Source organism: Morus notabilis, unplaced genomic scaffold (genome assembly GCF_000414095.1).
Source record: "Morus notabilis unplaced genomic scaffold, ASM41409v2 Scaffold403, whole genome shotgun sequence".
NCBI classification, from domain to species: domain Eukaryota; kingdom Viridiplantae; phylum Streptophyta; class Magnoliopsida; order Rosales; family Moraceae; genus Morus; species Morus notabilis.
In genome coordinates, this window is record NW_010359824.1 from 171,647 (window position 1) to 188,468 (window position 16,822).

At 33.8% G+C, this 16,822-nt stretch overlaps 1 protein-coding gene and 1 long non-coding RNA gene across 2 annotated transcripts; one reads left to right on the plus strand and one right to left on the minus strand.

Annotated features, from left to right (window-relative positions):
- Window positions 1-367: 367 nt before the first annotated feature.
- Window positions 368-956, plus strand: LOC112091047. Its single transcript, XR_002901977.1, has 3 exons — window positions 368-395; window positions 699-752; window positions 919-956. It is a non-coding gene; the product is annotated as an uncharacterized LOC112091047 (long non-coding RNA).
- A 5,412-nt stretch (window positions 957-6,368) lies between these two features.
- Window positions 6,369-9,359, minus strand: LOC21397142 (cationic peroxidase 1). The gene is made up of 4 exons (XM_024163767.1): window positions 8,881-9,359; window positions 8,013-8,204; window positions 7,217-7,382; window positions 6,369-6,998 (listed from the first exon to the last, which is right to left on the minus strand). The coding sequence occupies exons 1-4, from the start codon at window positions 9,109-9,111 to the stop codon at window positions 6,613-6,615; spliced, it is 975 nt and encodes a 324-aa protein (XP_024019535.1). The 5' UTR covers window positions 9,112-9,359; the 3' UTR covers window positions 6,369-6,612.
- Window positions 9,360-16,822: the final 7,463 nt, after the last annotated feature.

Consider the following 16,822-nt stretch of genomic DNA (forward strand, 5'->3'; position numbering starts at 1 on the left):
GGGACCATGTGACCTTCTTGAATGTTTATAAAGGATTTTTCCAGTCTGGTAAATCTTCACAGTGGTGTCATAAGAACTTTGTGAACTATCATGCCATGGTGCGCTTCTATCTTGGGAATCTTTAACACGTTTTCATTCTGCTCTTTCTTCATTCTGTCATGAAAAATGAAAAGTTGGTCTGTAAGCTTCTTTTAAGATGCTTGCATCTTGTGCATTTTATTGGAGTTTGTGTGTATATTTTCTTCCTTTCCATCCTCTTGCTCCCCCTTCTTTAACTTTGTCATCTTTGATTGGCTTGCGCCTTGCAGAAAAAAGTAATTGAAATTTGAGATCAACTCAGAAGAACATCACAGAGAATGGGCAATTCCTTAAAATCCTGTGAAGGAGATATGCTGGTAAGTTTTACCGCACATTCACTATTTACATAAACTAGGTCAAGGGGACATGACGGCCCAGTTTAAGTAGCTGTGCAGGTGCTCTGTTTATAAGATAATTAATCTTAGCTAAACATATTACTGCAAAACAGATAATGCTGATTATTCTCTGATACAATTTTCCTGTAGGATGTTCATATTTTGTATATATATATATATCTCTCTCTAATAGTTCATATCATGACCCGTGTTGCGTATTTATCATTTGCTACATCTTACAGCAAATGAAATGCTCACTGTTTAGCTACTCATTAACTCTTGCAGGCAGTGAGAAAGGCAATTACTGCTGGGTTTTTTGCAAATGCGTGTCATTTAGAAGTGAGTGATTCTGTCATAATCTGTAGTTGCGTAAACATGATCTAACCGTTGATTTTTATTTTTTTATTTTTTAAGCATCGACTTTTATCATCTTCTTTCCTTTCCTTTTCTCCCTTTTTCTTTAGCTAACGCGCTGAATAATTTATGCCCATCAACTTCTCTAAAGGCATACAGCCACAGTGGGAAGTACAAGACCATAAGAGGCAAGAAGTCTACATTCACCCTTCATCCGTGTTGTTCAAGTTAGTACAGAGAGAATTTATTTCTCGGAGAAGTTACAACCTTTTAGTTATTTCTTGGTTTTGTGAAGAAATGATTGATCTGGGTCGATTCTTTTTCTGTGTTCCAGAGTTAATCCCAAGTGGGTAATATACAATTCGCTTGTATCAACTGACAGAGAATACATGACGAATGAATGAATGAATGAACTCGAGGAGTTCGGGAATGAATGAATAGCATAGGGCTCTAGTATCAAACTCGAGTGTTTGGGAATGAATGAATGAATGAATGAATGATCAGTTTGGCTTGTTTTTTCTGTTAGATTTATTTGAAAGACTTGACATCTTTGGCTTGTTCTTTCCACAGGGCTCCAGTATCAAACTCGAGAGTTTGGAAATGAATGAATGAATGAATGAAACTCGAGAGTTCAGGAATGAATGAATGAATGAATGAATAAATGAATGGATGATCAGTTTGGCTTGTTTTTTCTGTTAGATTTATTTGACAGACTTGACATCTTTGGCTTGTTTTTTCCACAGGGCTCCAGTATCAAACTCGAGAGTTCGGGAATGAATGAATGAATGAATGAATGATTAGTTTGGCTTGTTTTTCCTGTTTGATTTATTTGACAGACTTGATATCTTTTGCTTGTTTTTTCCATAGAATGAATGAATGAATGATCAGTTTAGCTAGCTTTCCCTGTTTGATTTATTTGACAGACTTGACATCTTTGGCTTGTTTTTTCCACAGGGCTCCAGTGTCAGACTCGAGAGTTCGGGAATGAATGAATGGCAGAGGGCTCCAGTATCAAACTTGAGAGTTCGGGAATGAATGAATGAAATGAATGAATGAAAGAATGATCAGTTTGGCTTGTTTTTTCTGTTGGATTTATTTGATAGACTTGACATCTTTGGCTTGTTTTTTCCACAGGGCTCCAGTATCAAACTCGAGAGTTCGGGAATGAATGAATAAATGAATGAAACTCAAGAGTTCGGGAATGAATGAATGAATGGATGGATGATCAGTTTGACTTGTTTTTTTTGTTAGATTTATTTGACAGATTTGACATCTTTGGCTTATTTTTTTCCATAGGGTTCCAGTATCAAACTCGAGAGTTCGGGAATGAATGAATGAATGAATGAACTCGAGGAGTTCGGGAATGAATGAAGGGCAGAGGGCTCCAGTATCAATCTCAATAGTTCGGGAATGAATGAATGAAATGAATGAATGAATGAATGAATGATCAGTTTGGTTCGTTTTTTTTTGTTAGATTTATTTGACAAACTTGACATCTTTGGCTTGTTTTTTCCACAGGTCTCTAGTATCAAACTCGAGAGTTCGGGAATGAATAAATGAATGAATGAACTCGAGGAGTTCAGGAATGTATGAATGGTAGAGGGCTCTAGTACCAAACTCAAGAGTTCGGGAATGAATGAATGGATGAATAAATTAATGAATGAATGAACGATCAGTTCAACTTGTTTTTTCTGTTACATGTATTTGACAGACTTGACATCTTTGGCTTGTTTTTTCTACTGGGCTCCAGTATCAAACTCGAGCGTTCGGGAATGAATGAATGAATGAACAAGAGGAGTTCGAGAATGAATGAATTCTATCTGTTAGATTTATTTGACAGACTTAACATCCGTGGCTTCTTTTTTCCGCAGGGCTCCAGTATCAAACTCGAGAGTTCGGGAATGAGTAAATGAATGAATGAATGAATGAACTCGAGGAGTTTTGGAATGAATGAATGGCTGATGGCTTCAGTATCAAACTCGAGAGTTCGGGAATGAATGGATGAATGAATGAATGAATGATCAGTTTGGCTTGCTTTTTCTGTTGGATTTATTTGACAGACTTGACATCTTTGGCTTGTTTTTTCCACAGGGCTCCAGTATCAAACTCGAGAGTTTGGGAATGAATGAATAAATGAATGAAACTCGAGAGTTCGGGAATGAATGAATGAATGAATGAATGAATGGATGGATGATCAGTTTGACTTATTTTTTCTGTTAGATTTATTTGACAGAATTGACATCTTTGGCTTGTTTTTTCCACAGGGTTCTAGTATCAAACTCTAGAGTTTGGGAATGAATGAATGAATGAACTTGAGGAGTTCGGGAATGAATGAATGGCGGAGGGCTCCAGTATCAAACTCGATAGTTCGGGAATGAATGAATGAATGAAATGAATGAATGAATGAGTGAATGAATGAATGAATGAATGATCAGTGTGCGTTGTTTTTTCTGTTAGATTTATTTGACAGACTTGACATCTTTGGCTTGTTTTTTCCACAGGGGTCTAGTATCAAACTCTAGAGTTTGGGAATGAATGAATGAATGAACTTGAGGAGTTCGGGAATGAATGAATGGCGGAGGGCTCCAGTATCAAACTCGATAGTTCGGGAATGAATGAATGAATGAAATGCATGAATGAATGAGTGAATGAATGAATGAATGAATGATCAGTGTGCGTTGTTTTTTCTGTTAGATTTATTTGACAGACTTGACGTCTTTGGCTTGTTTTTTCCACATGGCTCCTGTATCAAACTCGAGAGTTCGGGAATGAATGAATGAATTAATGAATGAATGAATGGATGGATGATCAGTTTGACTTGTTTTTTCTGTTAGATTTATTTGACAGACTTGACATCTTTGGCTTGTTTTTTCCACAGGGGTCTAGTATCAAACTCTAGAGTTTGGGAATGAATGAATGAATGAACTTGAGGAGTTCGGGAATGAATGAATGGCGGAGGGCTCCAGTATCAAACTCGATAGTTCGGGAATGAATGAATGAATGAAATGAATGAATGAATGAATGATTAGTGTGGGTTGTTTTTTCTGTTAGATTTATTTGATAGACTTGACATCTTTGGCTTGTTTTTTCCACATGGCTCCTGTCTCAAACTCGAGAGTTCGGGAATGAATGTATAAATGAATGAAACTCGAGAGTTCGGGAATGAATGAATGAATTAATGAATGAATGAATGGATGGATGATCAGTTTGACTTGTTTTTTCTGTTAGATTTATTTGACAGATTTGACATCTTTGGCTTCTTTTTTTCCACAGGGTTCCAGTATCAAACTCAAGAGTTCGGGAATGAATGAATGAATGAACTTGAGGAGTTCGGGAATGAATGAATGGCGGAGGGCTCCAGTATCAAACTCTATAGTTCGGGAATAAATGAGTGAATGAAATGAATGAATGAATGAATGAATGAAATGAATGAATGAATGAATGAATGATCAGTGTGGGTTGTTTTTTCTGTTAGATTTATTTGACAGACTTGACATCTTTGGCTTGTTTTTTCCACATGGCTCCTGTATCAAACTCGAGAGTTCGGGAATGAATGTATAAATGAATGAAACTCGAGAGTTCGGGAATGAATGAATGAATGAATGGATGGATGAGCAGTTTGACTTGTTTTTTCTGTTAGATTTATTTGACAGATTTGACATCTTTGGCTTGTTTTTTCTACAGGGTTCCAGTATCAAACTCAAGAGTTCGGGAATGAATGAATAAATGAATGACAGACTTGACATCTTTGGCTTGTTTTTTCTACAGGGTTCCAGTATCAAACTCAAGAGTTCGGGAATGAATGAATAAATGAATGACAGACTTGACATCTTTGGCTTGTTTTTTCTACAGGGTTCCAGTATCAAACTCAAGAGTTCGGGAATGAATGAATAAATGAATGACAGACTTGACATCTTTGGCTTGTTTTTTCTACAGGGTTCCAGTATCAAACTCAAGAGTTCGGGAATGAATGAATAAATGAATGACAGACTTGACATCTTTGGCTTGTTTTTTCTACAGGGTTCCAGTATCAAACTCAAGAGTTCGGGAATGAATGAATAAATGAATGACAGACTTGACATCTTTGGCTTGTTTTTTCTACAGGGTTCCAGTATCAAACTCAAGAGTTCGGGAATGAATGAATAAATGAATGACAGACTTGACATCTTTGGCTTGTTTTTTCCACAGGGCTCCAGTATCAAACTCGAGAGTTCAGGAATGAATGAATAAATGAATGAAACGTGAGAGTTCGGGAATGAATGAATGAATGGATGGATGATCAGTTTGACTTGTTTTTTCTGTTAGATTTATTTGACAGATTTGACATCTTTGGCTTGTTTTTTCCATAGGGTTCCAGTATCAAACTCGAGAGTTCGGGAATGAATGAATGAATGAATAAATGAACTCGAGGAGTTCGGGAATGAATGAAGGGCAGAGGAGTTCTGGCAAGTTTTCAGTTTTCTAGGGTAGCATTGTTGTGGGGCTTTGCTACAGTAAACCGTTGTATCTTGGAGGTAGATGCCTACCTATCCTCATGCACCTACGGTGAAGGGGGCGAATATGATTTAAGAAAACTGTATGACACATAAGCCTTGGTGTTTTTTTAGTTTAAACATTTGATTTATTTCTATTGTTTCATTCATTATTATTATTGTATTTTTAATATCGTCGTTGCATCTTAGTTTCGTTTGTAATCTCAATTTCTGCAATTTTCATATTAATATAATTCTATTATTTTCAGTAATCTGTTCATTTTTGTATTTCATAATTTGCTTAACAGGTAGTAGATTTTAAATTAACAAAGTGTTGAAAGAAAAGCCAGTGACCAGAAGAAATATCCCTTTTGTACTTTCTTCTTTATTGAATTGTTGTTTTGGGATTCCATATATGAATGCTACTTTTGTTGATATGTCTTTCAGGTTATAATAGTAGATGAATTTAAAGGTCAGCAGGACTAATATTGTATATGTTGCTGTCAGTTGTGCATAGTCGATTTGTTTGTTGTTACCCTCATCATGTTAGAAGATTGATATTGCCATGTTTCGTGTTCTTGTATCTGTTTTGCCACCTTTTTTATTGTTCGAGCAATGCTATGAATTTCAGCGTACGTATGAACTTCTTCTTCAAGGCCCGGCTGTCTTGCCCTTAATTTAACTAAGGTCGCATCATATGCGGTACATCATTCGAAGACACTATGGTCCCGTTCATTTCTTCAATTCGAGTTTTTAATTTCAATTTTATTAAAGTTAAAAATTCTCTTAAAAAGTCACATCTAACTTTTTCTGTTATAGTGAAAAGCTCTTAAATAAAATCAAATATTAACTCAAATTTAAAACTCAAATATGCAAAGGCCTATATAATCCCATCCATCTCACTAGTGGTGTAAATGAGACGATCAATTTAATCGTACCAGCAACTAACCGCATACTATAGCAAGTTAAACAAAACCAACAACTCAAAACATAGGACGTGTAATTTCTTGGTTAGATTACACAGAAGTGTCATATATATTGTTTGCTCCCTTCAATAGAAACTTTTGATAAATATTTATATATATATATATATATATTTTGAAATGGGAGAGAAAATTTGAGATGCACATGTTCAACTATCGAATTGCTAATTATGGGAAACAACGCGACAGTTTACATATCATTGCAAGACAAAGCACAAATCAAGCCTAGAATAATTAACGACAAAAGCCTGTTTATCCAATTAAAAGCTTAAAGAGGAAACTAAAACTTAAAACTCTTATTCTTACAACTTGCCAATGCCACAAAGTAACCAAAACCAAACTCGAAAGTAGTACACACTCCAAACACCAAAACGATGTTCTTTTACATGATCAATTGACCTTCCTACAATTGGTCCTAATCTGACCACTTGTCCCAGTGAGAGGACTGAGATTTCCCATCTTGATCATTGCGTTGGCAAAATCGGTTCTGAAGCTTGTTGGATTGGTGCTGTAAGCTCTGACCTGAGAGTCCGTGGAGCCGTTGTTGAAGAGCTGTTGGTCGGAGTGAAGCAGCCCCTTTAGGCTCACTACGTTCTTGAAGTATGCGTTGTCGAAAGTCGTTGGGCTTGTCACGTCGAGCGGTGAGAGGTTGTTGTCGCTGCCAGAGTTCGGGCACTTTGATTTGGTTGATGTCGCAAAGGAGGCCTCTATGTTGTTTTCATTGTAAAGCCGGGCACGGAAACTCGAGCACTTTGCTTGGCCTATTGTGTGACCACCTGAAAAGAAATTCTTGGTGTCACACTTTGAGTCAATAAAACTACCCAATAGGAGTTTAGGTCGTCCCATCAGTGGAGATCGCTAGTATTATTCAATTATATCAATCGTCTTAAATTGAGTTTGGAGAAAAATATATTTGTTAATTGCCAGTTTAAAAAGGGGCATAATTTATTCTTCTTCTTTTTTCCTTTAATTTATGTCGTTAAATTCCACAAACCTGAGAGAGCCACCAATTCTTTAGTAGTGAAACCTTTGTTTGAGAAAGCAGTAATGAGGCCGCTAAGATTCGTCGTTGGAGCTGGGATGTTGGAACCGGCAGCACTTTGACTTGCAGTGGTTGCGTCTCTTCTGCCCAATTGCACAGTCCAGCTGGGTCCACCCAACTGAAAAGTAAAAGTAAAATCCAAAAATATGACCTTGAGATATTATTGATCAACGAGACAAAATTACGTATTAGAAGGTAAAAAAGGAAGGCCAAATATAATACCATAGTGCTTAGCACCACTTTGATATAATGATCAAAATATTGTAAACAAATGCGTCAACAATATAACATATTTGAATGATCACGTGTCGTTTTACGTAATCTTGAGAATTAGCAAGTGGCAAAGCCACATTTTTAAAGTGCGACACACACCCCCACTTTGCTATAATTATGTTTCTTTTTAATAAAAAATTCTATGAAACTTTTATTTTATATGTCCTAACTAAAAACTATTTCTGACTCAACCACAAATTATAATAAAAATTAGTCCAACCTTTAGAAATTTAAAAGGTGTCCTGTTTATGTCTCATAATAATGTTTAAGGCACAATAATATTCAGAACCACACATTAATAAAAGTGAGTCTCACAATACAAGATCTACTCTTTATTTATTTTGGTGTTTAGGACCATTTGTTTTTGAAACATTTTTCTAATGTTTGAGTCCGACTTTCTATTTTCATAAATGATGGTGTTTTATCATCAGTCTCAAAATTATAAAGGAAGGTTAGGAGTTTCAGTTTTACTCACCAGAACAACAGAGTCCCTAGCAGCAACGGCCAAGATGTCAGCACAAGACACAACACCGGCGCAGGCGCTCTCTAACTGCGTCTTGATGGTGTCGACAACATCAAATCCCCTCACTGAATTTGCATTAGGTCCTGCGTTTTTCTCTCCTGTGAAAGTTGATGTGTCGTCCAACAGTATCGAAGCATCACATCCCTGTTGTACGCAATTAGTCACCAAATTAACGTATAATTGATATTGTTAGTCAAACTAGTTTATGAAAATTTCCCCAATCAAGTGTTCTTTATATGTTGACAATTATTTTGGGATACAAAAAATAGTATGGCCATGATATTGATGTCCATCAATACTATTTGGCATTTTCTGAAAGGACCGTGTCTTATTTTTCATGCATGCGCAGATTCGTCCCATAAGTCAAAAAGTTATATCCAAGGCAACCAATAATTTTGTGTAAGAAGTACGTAAAGATAAAGTTAGTTTTCCACCAACTGCCCTGTTCTCGAACTTTTTTATTATAAGCTTGATATTTTATTTTATTTGAATAGTTTGCAGACACCAATGAAATATTCAACGGAAATTAGTAAGTTTTTACGTCGTGAGGTTTTATGTTCTCATATTGTGTACTCTTGATAGATTCAAAAGTAAAAACAAGAAATTCAGTAATTTAATTTAGTAGTTACCATTCCTCAATAATCTTTCATATACTTTAAGTAATTTGATCACTCTCTTTAGTTCATTAAATAAATATATATATAGTTAATCTAATCTTAGACGTCTAGATATTATTAATTAGTACTAAATAAATAACACAAATCAGCAAGGACATGAAAAAAATATATAAATAAAAGAAGCTAGGGAGGAAACGACTTGCATTAACAAAGCAGTCATGAAAATGAAGACGAAGCAAGGACGCTCCCATACGAGCCTCGTTAGAAACGGCAGTCTTTACTGCCGACTTGACGATGGAAAGGGCATTAGGACATGAAGAACTATAGAAATTTGAGGATAGTTGGGCGGAGGCGACTGCGGTAAGAAGCGAAAACAAGAACAAGAAGGTTCTTAAGTTGCTAGATGACCACAAGAAATAATAGAAGAAAGCCATCTCTAAGGCGTATAATAGAGAAGAAAGATACGGAGAAGCAGGTTTGAGCTAAGGTTATGCCTTATGAGTGCCAATTGGTTGAGGTTCTATTAGGTTTCATGTGTTATTTATAGGAATGATCAAGTCTAGCTGTATTGCATTTTACTATTATCAGGACCAGATTCGGCACGTCAAGTCAACTATACACACACACACACACACATATATGCAGAGAATGTTCTATACACTTTGAGCCTGAGGATGACAAAAAATTGAGGAAAAAAGAGGGAGTAAAAGTAAGAACGCGAAGTGGTTTCTTTTTATAGTAATAATTTACGCGTAAGGCTAGCTGTTTGCTGTAATTAGCGCGTGTATGTGTGTATTTATTTATTTATTTATTTTTCCTGGAACTTGTGGAGTACATATTGACTTGTTATCAGGGACATTACCATAAAACTTGTTAAGGAGGCCTCAGTTAATAAAAAAATTAAAACTAAATTCATAGGGTAATAAATATTGAAAATCTCATATTTCTTTTTAATATTTGTTTGTTTCTTTAATTATTAATTTTAGTATTATTATATATGATATTTTTCTTTAATTGGGTACTACATATTTGAAAAAGAAAGAAAAAGAAATAATAAGGTGTAATTAGAAGTAAAAACTAAGAGTGCTAATAAAATTTTTTAAAAATTTTGCATAAAATTTGAAGTTACATAAAATAAGGCAAGAAATTAAGAAAACTAGGGAGAAAATTATAAATTTTTAAAAATATATAATGCGGTAAACTTGATTTAAAGGGCTATATTTAATCTATATAAATTTACTGGGGCTAAATTAGAAAAGGGTGGGAAAAACTATATAGTTATAAAAATATATACTGGGGCCATACATCGGGCCGGGGGGCTGCTGGCTCTAAGCTGTTGTAATCCCATTCTCGAATAGTTTCAGTTTGTATAACAAAAACACAGGTGTCAGGACATGAAAATATATTCTGTTAGCACTTAAATATCGATATATACTTTTTTGATGAAACAAATATCAATGTATATACTTCCTTTAAATATATATATATATATATATATATATATCAATATATCCTCATTAGGAATCTGAGAGTCAACTTAAGCGGCAACTTTGACTTTCTTCCTAATTACGCGCCAGCAGTTTGGCAATATGGTTTTTCTTTTATAAACCAACACAGTTTCATCAATCCTCCTAGAACTAGGGTTTGTTATTGAACTTTTGAAATTTGTAACATTAGCTTTACTTGGAGAGAGAAACAGGTGGAGGGTGTGGTTGAAATATTTTGTAACATTTAAGACCCATGAACTGATACAAATCAAAACAAATTCGAAGGCCAAGTAAGATATTAGGTCCTCATACTTTAATTTAGGAAGACAAGCAAAATTAATCCAACATAAAATATAAAACTGCACAAGCATATTCTACCGTTTAATTCATAGGAAAACAAAACCTATATAGTACTTTTGTTGCTGATAATGAGCCGGATTCCCTTAACAAAACAAGTGAAAAATAGATGTCAAGAATTGCATTTGGTACCTTCTGTACAAATTTTACGTCAATTAGCTCTTGATAAGTTTTGAAAAATCAAGGCAACATACCCCTTTGATTGGTCAAACATGATGGAGGTCCTCTAGTACTGTTTTAGGTTGGGTATTTCATTAGAATTTTATTTATTTATATATTTATTTATTTATTTTTTAAGATTTCAAGTACTTTTAGCCTAACTCTATTCATGTCCAAGGTTGAATCTTTATTTAGAATATTTGACAGTACACACACACATATATATATATATATATGTATATATGTAGAGAGAGAGAGAGAGAGATTGAAAGCCAGGATTATTGCAAAAAAAGAAAAAAAAAAAAAACTCGGATTAATTTTATCTTCTATTTATTTGGTACCAAAAACTAAAGAGAGTTTCGAACAAGGACTGTTTTTATTGGTCAATGGAGTAGGCTTTTCACCGAAATACAGTGATGTTTGAGTTCCATGGGACTCATTTGGCGGGAGCGGTGAGGTTTCATTCCCGTGGGAATGAATGGAAGTACTAACATTGTGATTAGTACTAAAATATATACACCGCTTAACAACTGTTTTTTCTGTGTCAATATTATGTCTTTATATCACGTAGAGAGCTTTAATACATGCACGATAGATAATTTGACTTAAATTAGGAAGAGAAATTATAATATATTGAACATTGAAAATCATGAGAAATATTAGGATACAGTTTGTATTTTTATTCTGCGCTTTTTCTGCAATATGTCTTATTTTTAAGATGAGAACAGACGACCTAAATGTTTCTTTTAAAGTAAGAACGTGACAATATATATATATATATATATATATCCTCATCCTAATCTATATCTCTATAACATAGAAAGAAAGCATATTGAACTTCATGTAGCTTCTCTCACGATGCACTATTCAAAGTCATGGTCAAGTTATTTTTGTTTTACTTTTTAGTGATTGTTTTTGCTTCTTTTGTTTTTTACTTTTATTTGCTTTTTTATTTTGCAGTTATCTCAAATATTTTACATTTAAAATTTATAGTCTAATTTTTTTACAAGGGAATAATTTGTTTCATGTTTATATCTACTTAATTATTTTTTTTTTTTTGTAATCCTCTAAAATATGTTCTTGAGAAGTATCATAAATACATTTTTTTAATCGTTACATTGAAATAATTTTTTCCTTGTTCTCATGATTATTTTTGTTACATTTTATTTTATTTTTTAAAAAATTAGCTGCTATAAAATATTTGTTTTACTTAAACGTCTTTTTATTGTAGCCCTCTCAAAACATTTTTTTTCTTATATGTACATCATGATTAATTTTCTATTTGACCTATCTTAACCGAAATCCATTCTTAGTTTAAAATGGTACGCATATTTAATTTTATGTTTATGTAATATTCGATTGAAACACACGTGTTGATAGAAATATGTATTTTGGTACATCTATTTTTGTAAAATCATATATTTTTAGAGGTGAACAAACTAAATACCCATGCGCAAATCACGTGTTTTAAACTATTATATGTAAACGAGTAAATAATAGTCTCTGTTAATTTTGGTAGTCACAAATGCACCGTTATGGTGCTAGCAGCTTGCCTCTTTCTTTTTTCCTTTTTTTTTTCTTTTTAACTATTTGTTTTAACTTTTTTCCCTTTTTTCTCTTTACTTTTCTTTCTCCATTTGTCTACTATATTTTCTCTGCAACATTTATCATAGGGACAAGTATTTTTCCTGTCAGTAAGTCATATTATTTTAACTGTTGAATTAACTTTTTAACGGTATAATCTATGAGTGTACACATTAAAAATTTAAAGCATGTGAGCATAACTGCTTTCATTTGTTGAAACTTGAAATTTTAATCCAGTTAAAATAGCAGTGCTTATTGATAGGATAAAAAAACAATTTCTATCATAAATTTTGTCTTTTCTCTTACCCCTTAAAACCACTTGAATAATAAAAAAAAAAAAGACCACTTGAATATTCTTTCTTTCTTTTTAACTCCATCATTTCGTGGTTTATCTTCTTTTTCCTTTTTTTTTTAACTCTATATGTCTACCATTTTATTTTACAAATGATACTTTATATAATGCTTTGCCTTTTTTTTTTTTTGTCTCTCTCTTTCTTTTTAGCTCCATGTGTCTACCATAGTCTCTTACCATCAATATTCTTCTACATTTTCCCTTTCTATTCATCTTTCACTTTCTCCCCATTTGAATTTTACCACTCTCTCTCATAAATTTGTTAGACCTACAATCTAAACTTTCTCATTGGAATAACCCCTTTAATTGTGATCAATTATATCTTTAATTACAGTTTGTTTCTTTCATACTTTTTATGGTCAAATTAGTTAATAAATTGTATATTTCTAAAAGCAGATATGACGGGTCTGTTAGTCGAAATTGGATAGTACAAAGAAGATCAAAATATAGGGAAATGAAAAACCGAAATTATACAATGCAAATTAATTCAACCTTCCTTCCAAACTTGAAAATGGAATTGGAAAAAGTCGAGGCACGTGGACCACGTTTTTCTTAAAACAGATTCGTCCCCTCCGGCGTGTGCTTGAGGTTACGTTGGATGTCCGTCTCCCAGGATACAACGACAACGACGGTAGTTCGATGCACTTTTAGAACCGTCCGGCGAACTAGAATTAGATCTTTCCTCTACCACCAAAACGGAACAAAACAAGACAAATAAAACACACAACTTTGGAAGCAAGAGAGAATCTGAGAGAGGGGGAGAGATTTCTGAAAGATGTGTCTTTCCTTCATGGGGAGAACCCTTTATATAGGGTCTTGAGAAAAAAGTTTCAGAATCAAGCAATTATGGGGCTTAATCTTACATTATTACAGCCAAGAAACCATTCATTTCCCTCAAGATGAATCCGGCCACCTTTGTACACCAAGGTTCGGACCTTTATGAATGAAACTGATGGTATTTAGCTTATTAACATGGCAAAATGGTTTACCTCCATTGATCACCATTAAGCCTCCATTATGCTCATTTACCAGCCATTAAGCACAGCTTTATGCTTAGCCAAACGGCTGGAAGCTGGAAGGACTTGGCTGAAGCAAAAATAAAAATTGTAAAAGTAAGCTCGCACGGAGCGGGTTTTCTGGTCCGGTATTCGTGTCCGGAGCGGGTGTCTTCCCAATCACCAAAGCTGACCACGTGTCCTTGTCCTTGACATCCTATTGAACTGAGTTTGGAGAAGAAAATCCTAATTACACATAGGCAATACCTTATTAAGAAAACTAATAAGTCTATTACCCTTTTCCTCTCTTGTAAATGGCGGCAAGATTCTTCAAAATGTCAATGATAATGCCCAGAACTTACTGTAATGATTTTTGTTTCCTCTCACAAAATGATTTTGTTTTTCCTTTCTTTCTTTTTTTTTTCTTTGTCGGAGCCTCTATAGTTCTGCATGTTGTTGGAAAGTTGAGAGAAATCGTCCTCCACTTAAATATTTTTTTACATGTATACTACTGGAAATGTAAGATGAATTTCAATTTTCCTTTATTTCCATTCTCAGATAACGCTTTTGTAGCTGGGGACGGAAATTTGAGTTCTCTGTCGTCTTCACTCTTCAATGGTGTTGTTTAATAAGATTTATGAAAACGATGAAAATTAAAAAAAGAAATAAGAAAAAACTTTTTTCAAGGACCATAACAACCTGTGCGTTGTGATTTGTTGGTGAAATTACTCTCAGCAACTTTGAACCAATTTTTTTTCGAGGCCTCCAAGTGAGGTATAGTGGGAGTTCACCTCTTAAGACACGTGGCCAACTTTGGTGAATGAGACAGCAACGGAGACAGCCTTTTAGGACAACAGATCTCCTCTCTGAGTCTGGATGTCAAGTTATCCAGGGGAGGGGCTGTTCTTTTATTCTTTTTGAGTTATGTAATTTGAGTGTAGATTTTAAATTGAGTTTGAGTTATAATTTGAGTTAAAGTTATAATTTGAGTTTGTGTTTAGTTGTGTAAATTTGAGTTATAGTTTGAGATAAAAATCTTTTTGACTTTGTGTTTGAGTGAGTCAAAACTTGAATTTGTATTTAGATAATATTTTAATAAAAACTCAATGCTGATGAAAAATTTTAATAGGGTATATGGGTGGAGTTTTATTCGTATTTTCGTTATTAACGCATAGAAAAAAAATCATCTCAATCAGAATTAAAACGAAAAAGTTATAGCATTTTTAAGAATAGAAAAAATAATATTCATTAATTTGAGTTCAAGTTTCTGAACTCGAGTTGAAGGAGAAATTTAAACTCAAGTTTTAGTTTAAATTTAAAAAAATATGAACTTAAATAAAATTATAACTAGAGTTTTTTTTTTTTTTTTTTGAGTTTTTAACTCAAAAAAAATACTGCCGAACAGCCTCCAGCTTTTCAAAATGAAGACCCAAATGTTAAAATCTAAAAAATTTGAGAACCCAACATAAAATAAATATATAAATAAAGTGAAAAAAGCCCTTTAAATTTAAATTATACACGCTGTCCACTTGGCGCTATCTTAAGAAGATTTAGTATATGCAAGGATTTGTATCATCTGTTTCATTTTTGTGTTTCTTTACGGTCCATCCAATCTATTTTTAACACAATTCAAAGCCAACTCACAGCCCCTGTGTTCTCTGTTTCTGATCATAATTATCTCTCTCATGAGTTGCATGGACCACAACTAATATGAGAGATTCTCTCTTGTCACCTTTTTCTTTATGTGGGGCGCACAATTATTTTTATTACAATTATGATTTATGATTCTTAGTTGAAGCTCGCGATGTTAAACATACCTTTATTCTTTTATAAACAGAATGAGGAGAAACTTGATGATGCAAGCTTAGAAATTATGAAGCTTCACTGTAGTTTTGAAATTTCACTAACTACTTTGCCAAACTCACTGTTGAATCTCTCACACCATGCATCTTAGTCAAATATGAGAAGTTTTGTGTGTGTGTGTGTCTTCTTTTTTTTTTTTTTTTTTTTACATGCATGATATGTTTTTAGTTGAGTACTATCCCCATTTTAGTTTTCATTTCTTTCGTTTAGGGGCTAATTATGTGTGTGTATATATATATTTTACTTTTAACTAGTGTATTATTTAATTAATATTGTAGAATGAAAACATATGTTTAGTTTGTAAATTCATGAAAAAAGAAAGTATGATGGAATTATAAAAAGAAGAAAATATAGTGGTTTCAGGGTAAATATATTGTTAGGTATTTTTATTAGTTGGTAATTTATTGGCAATATTGTAAAAATTCAAAAAATAGGTTCAAGAAGATTTCAGATTGCAGAAGAAGATTCCGAGTCAGATTTAAAGTTAAAGTTGCAGATACGACATTGATTGAGATTTGGAGAGATAATAATAAGGCTTTGGTCAAACGAAGATAAGGCATGGATTATTTGAATTTAAATAAGATTCTAAAAAGAGATAAAGAGACATGGGTTTGAATTTAAATGGAAGATGATGGCATGGAGATTTGAGGTTTGAAATTTATATGAAGATAAATGTTTGTGCTGCAATAATCGGTTGGAAGCAATTGGATGTTTTCAATCTACTTTAACATTATTGACTTGCCTTACATGCAATACTCGGTGGAAGTTACATTGAGAAAATCAAGGAGATAATGAAGCAAATTTATTTGTGTAGATAAGATAGCATGCATATTACTTGGAGAAGATCGTGGAGAGAATTTAAATAAGCTATCTTGGTGGATTAAGAGATTTGTTATGGGGCGTATGTGATTAACGTGAAATAAGGGGAGTTTTAGAAGCTCTATAAAAGAAAAGGCCTTAAGGTTGATCAGTGTAAACACAGATTTAATAGAACATCTCCAGCTGAAAAGTCTATGAATTTGAGAGCTTATTACTAAAAAAATATTCAAAGAGATGTATGTGAGTTTTTGTGAGCCTTGTGTGTTATTGAGATTGTCCTACGGGAGAGGGATTTATTGCTTTCGGGAGGAAGCTCTGTCGATCGAAGGGAGTTCACCAAGTGAATAGAAAACGTGTGGTGCACGCTAAATAATCACTTGGAGATTCGTCACAGCGGCATCATTGTCTAGGAGGGAGTCCTTGAATGAATAAGTCCATCCAGTGTCTGTAATTTTTGGAACATAGTGAACTGTTTATTGTTTGGGCGTGGCCCCGCAGATGTAGGTGTGCGTACCGAACTGTGATATCA

Bases quoted from the DNA above. Each gene is read 5' to 3' on its own strand.
- LOC21397142 (XM_024163767.1), bottom strand. From the start codon at position 9,111: ATGGCTTTCTTCTATTATTTCTTGTGGTCATCTAGCAACTTAAGAACC. The intron at 7,383-8,012 runs GTGAGTAAAACT...TTTACTTTTCAG, and splicing joins CTAGGGACTCTGTTGTTCTG to TTGGGTGGACCCAGCTGGAC. The intron at 6,999-7,216 runs GTTTGTGGAATT...ATTTCTTTTCAG, and splicing joins AGAATTGGTGGCTCTCTCAG to GTGGTCACACAATAGGCCAA.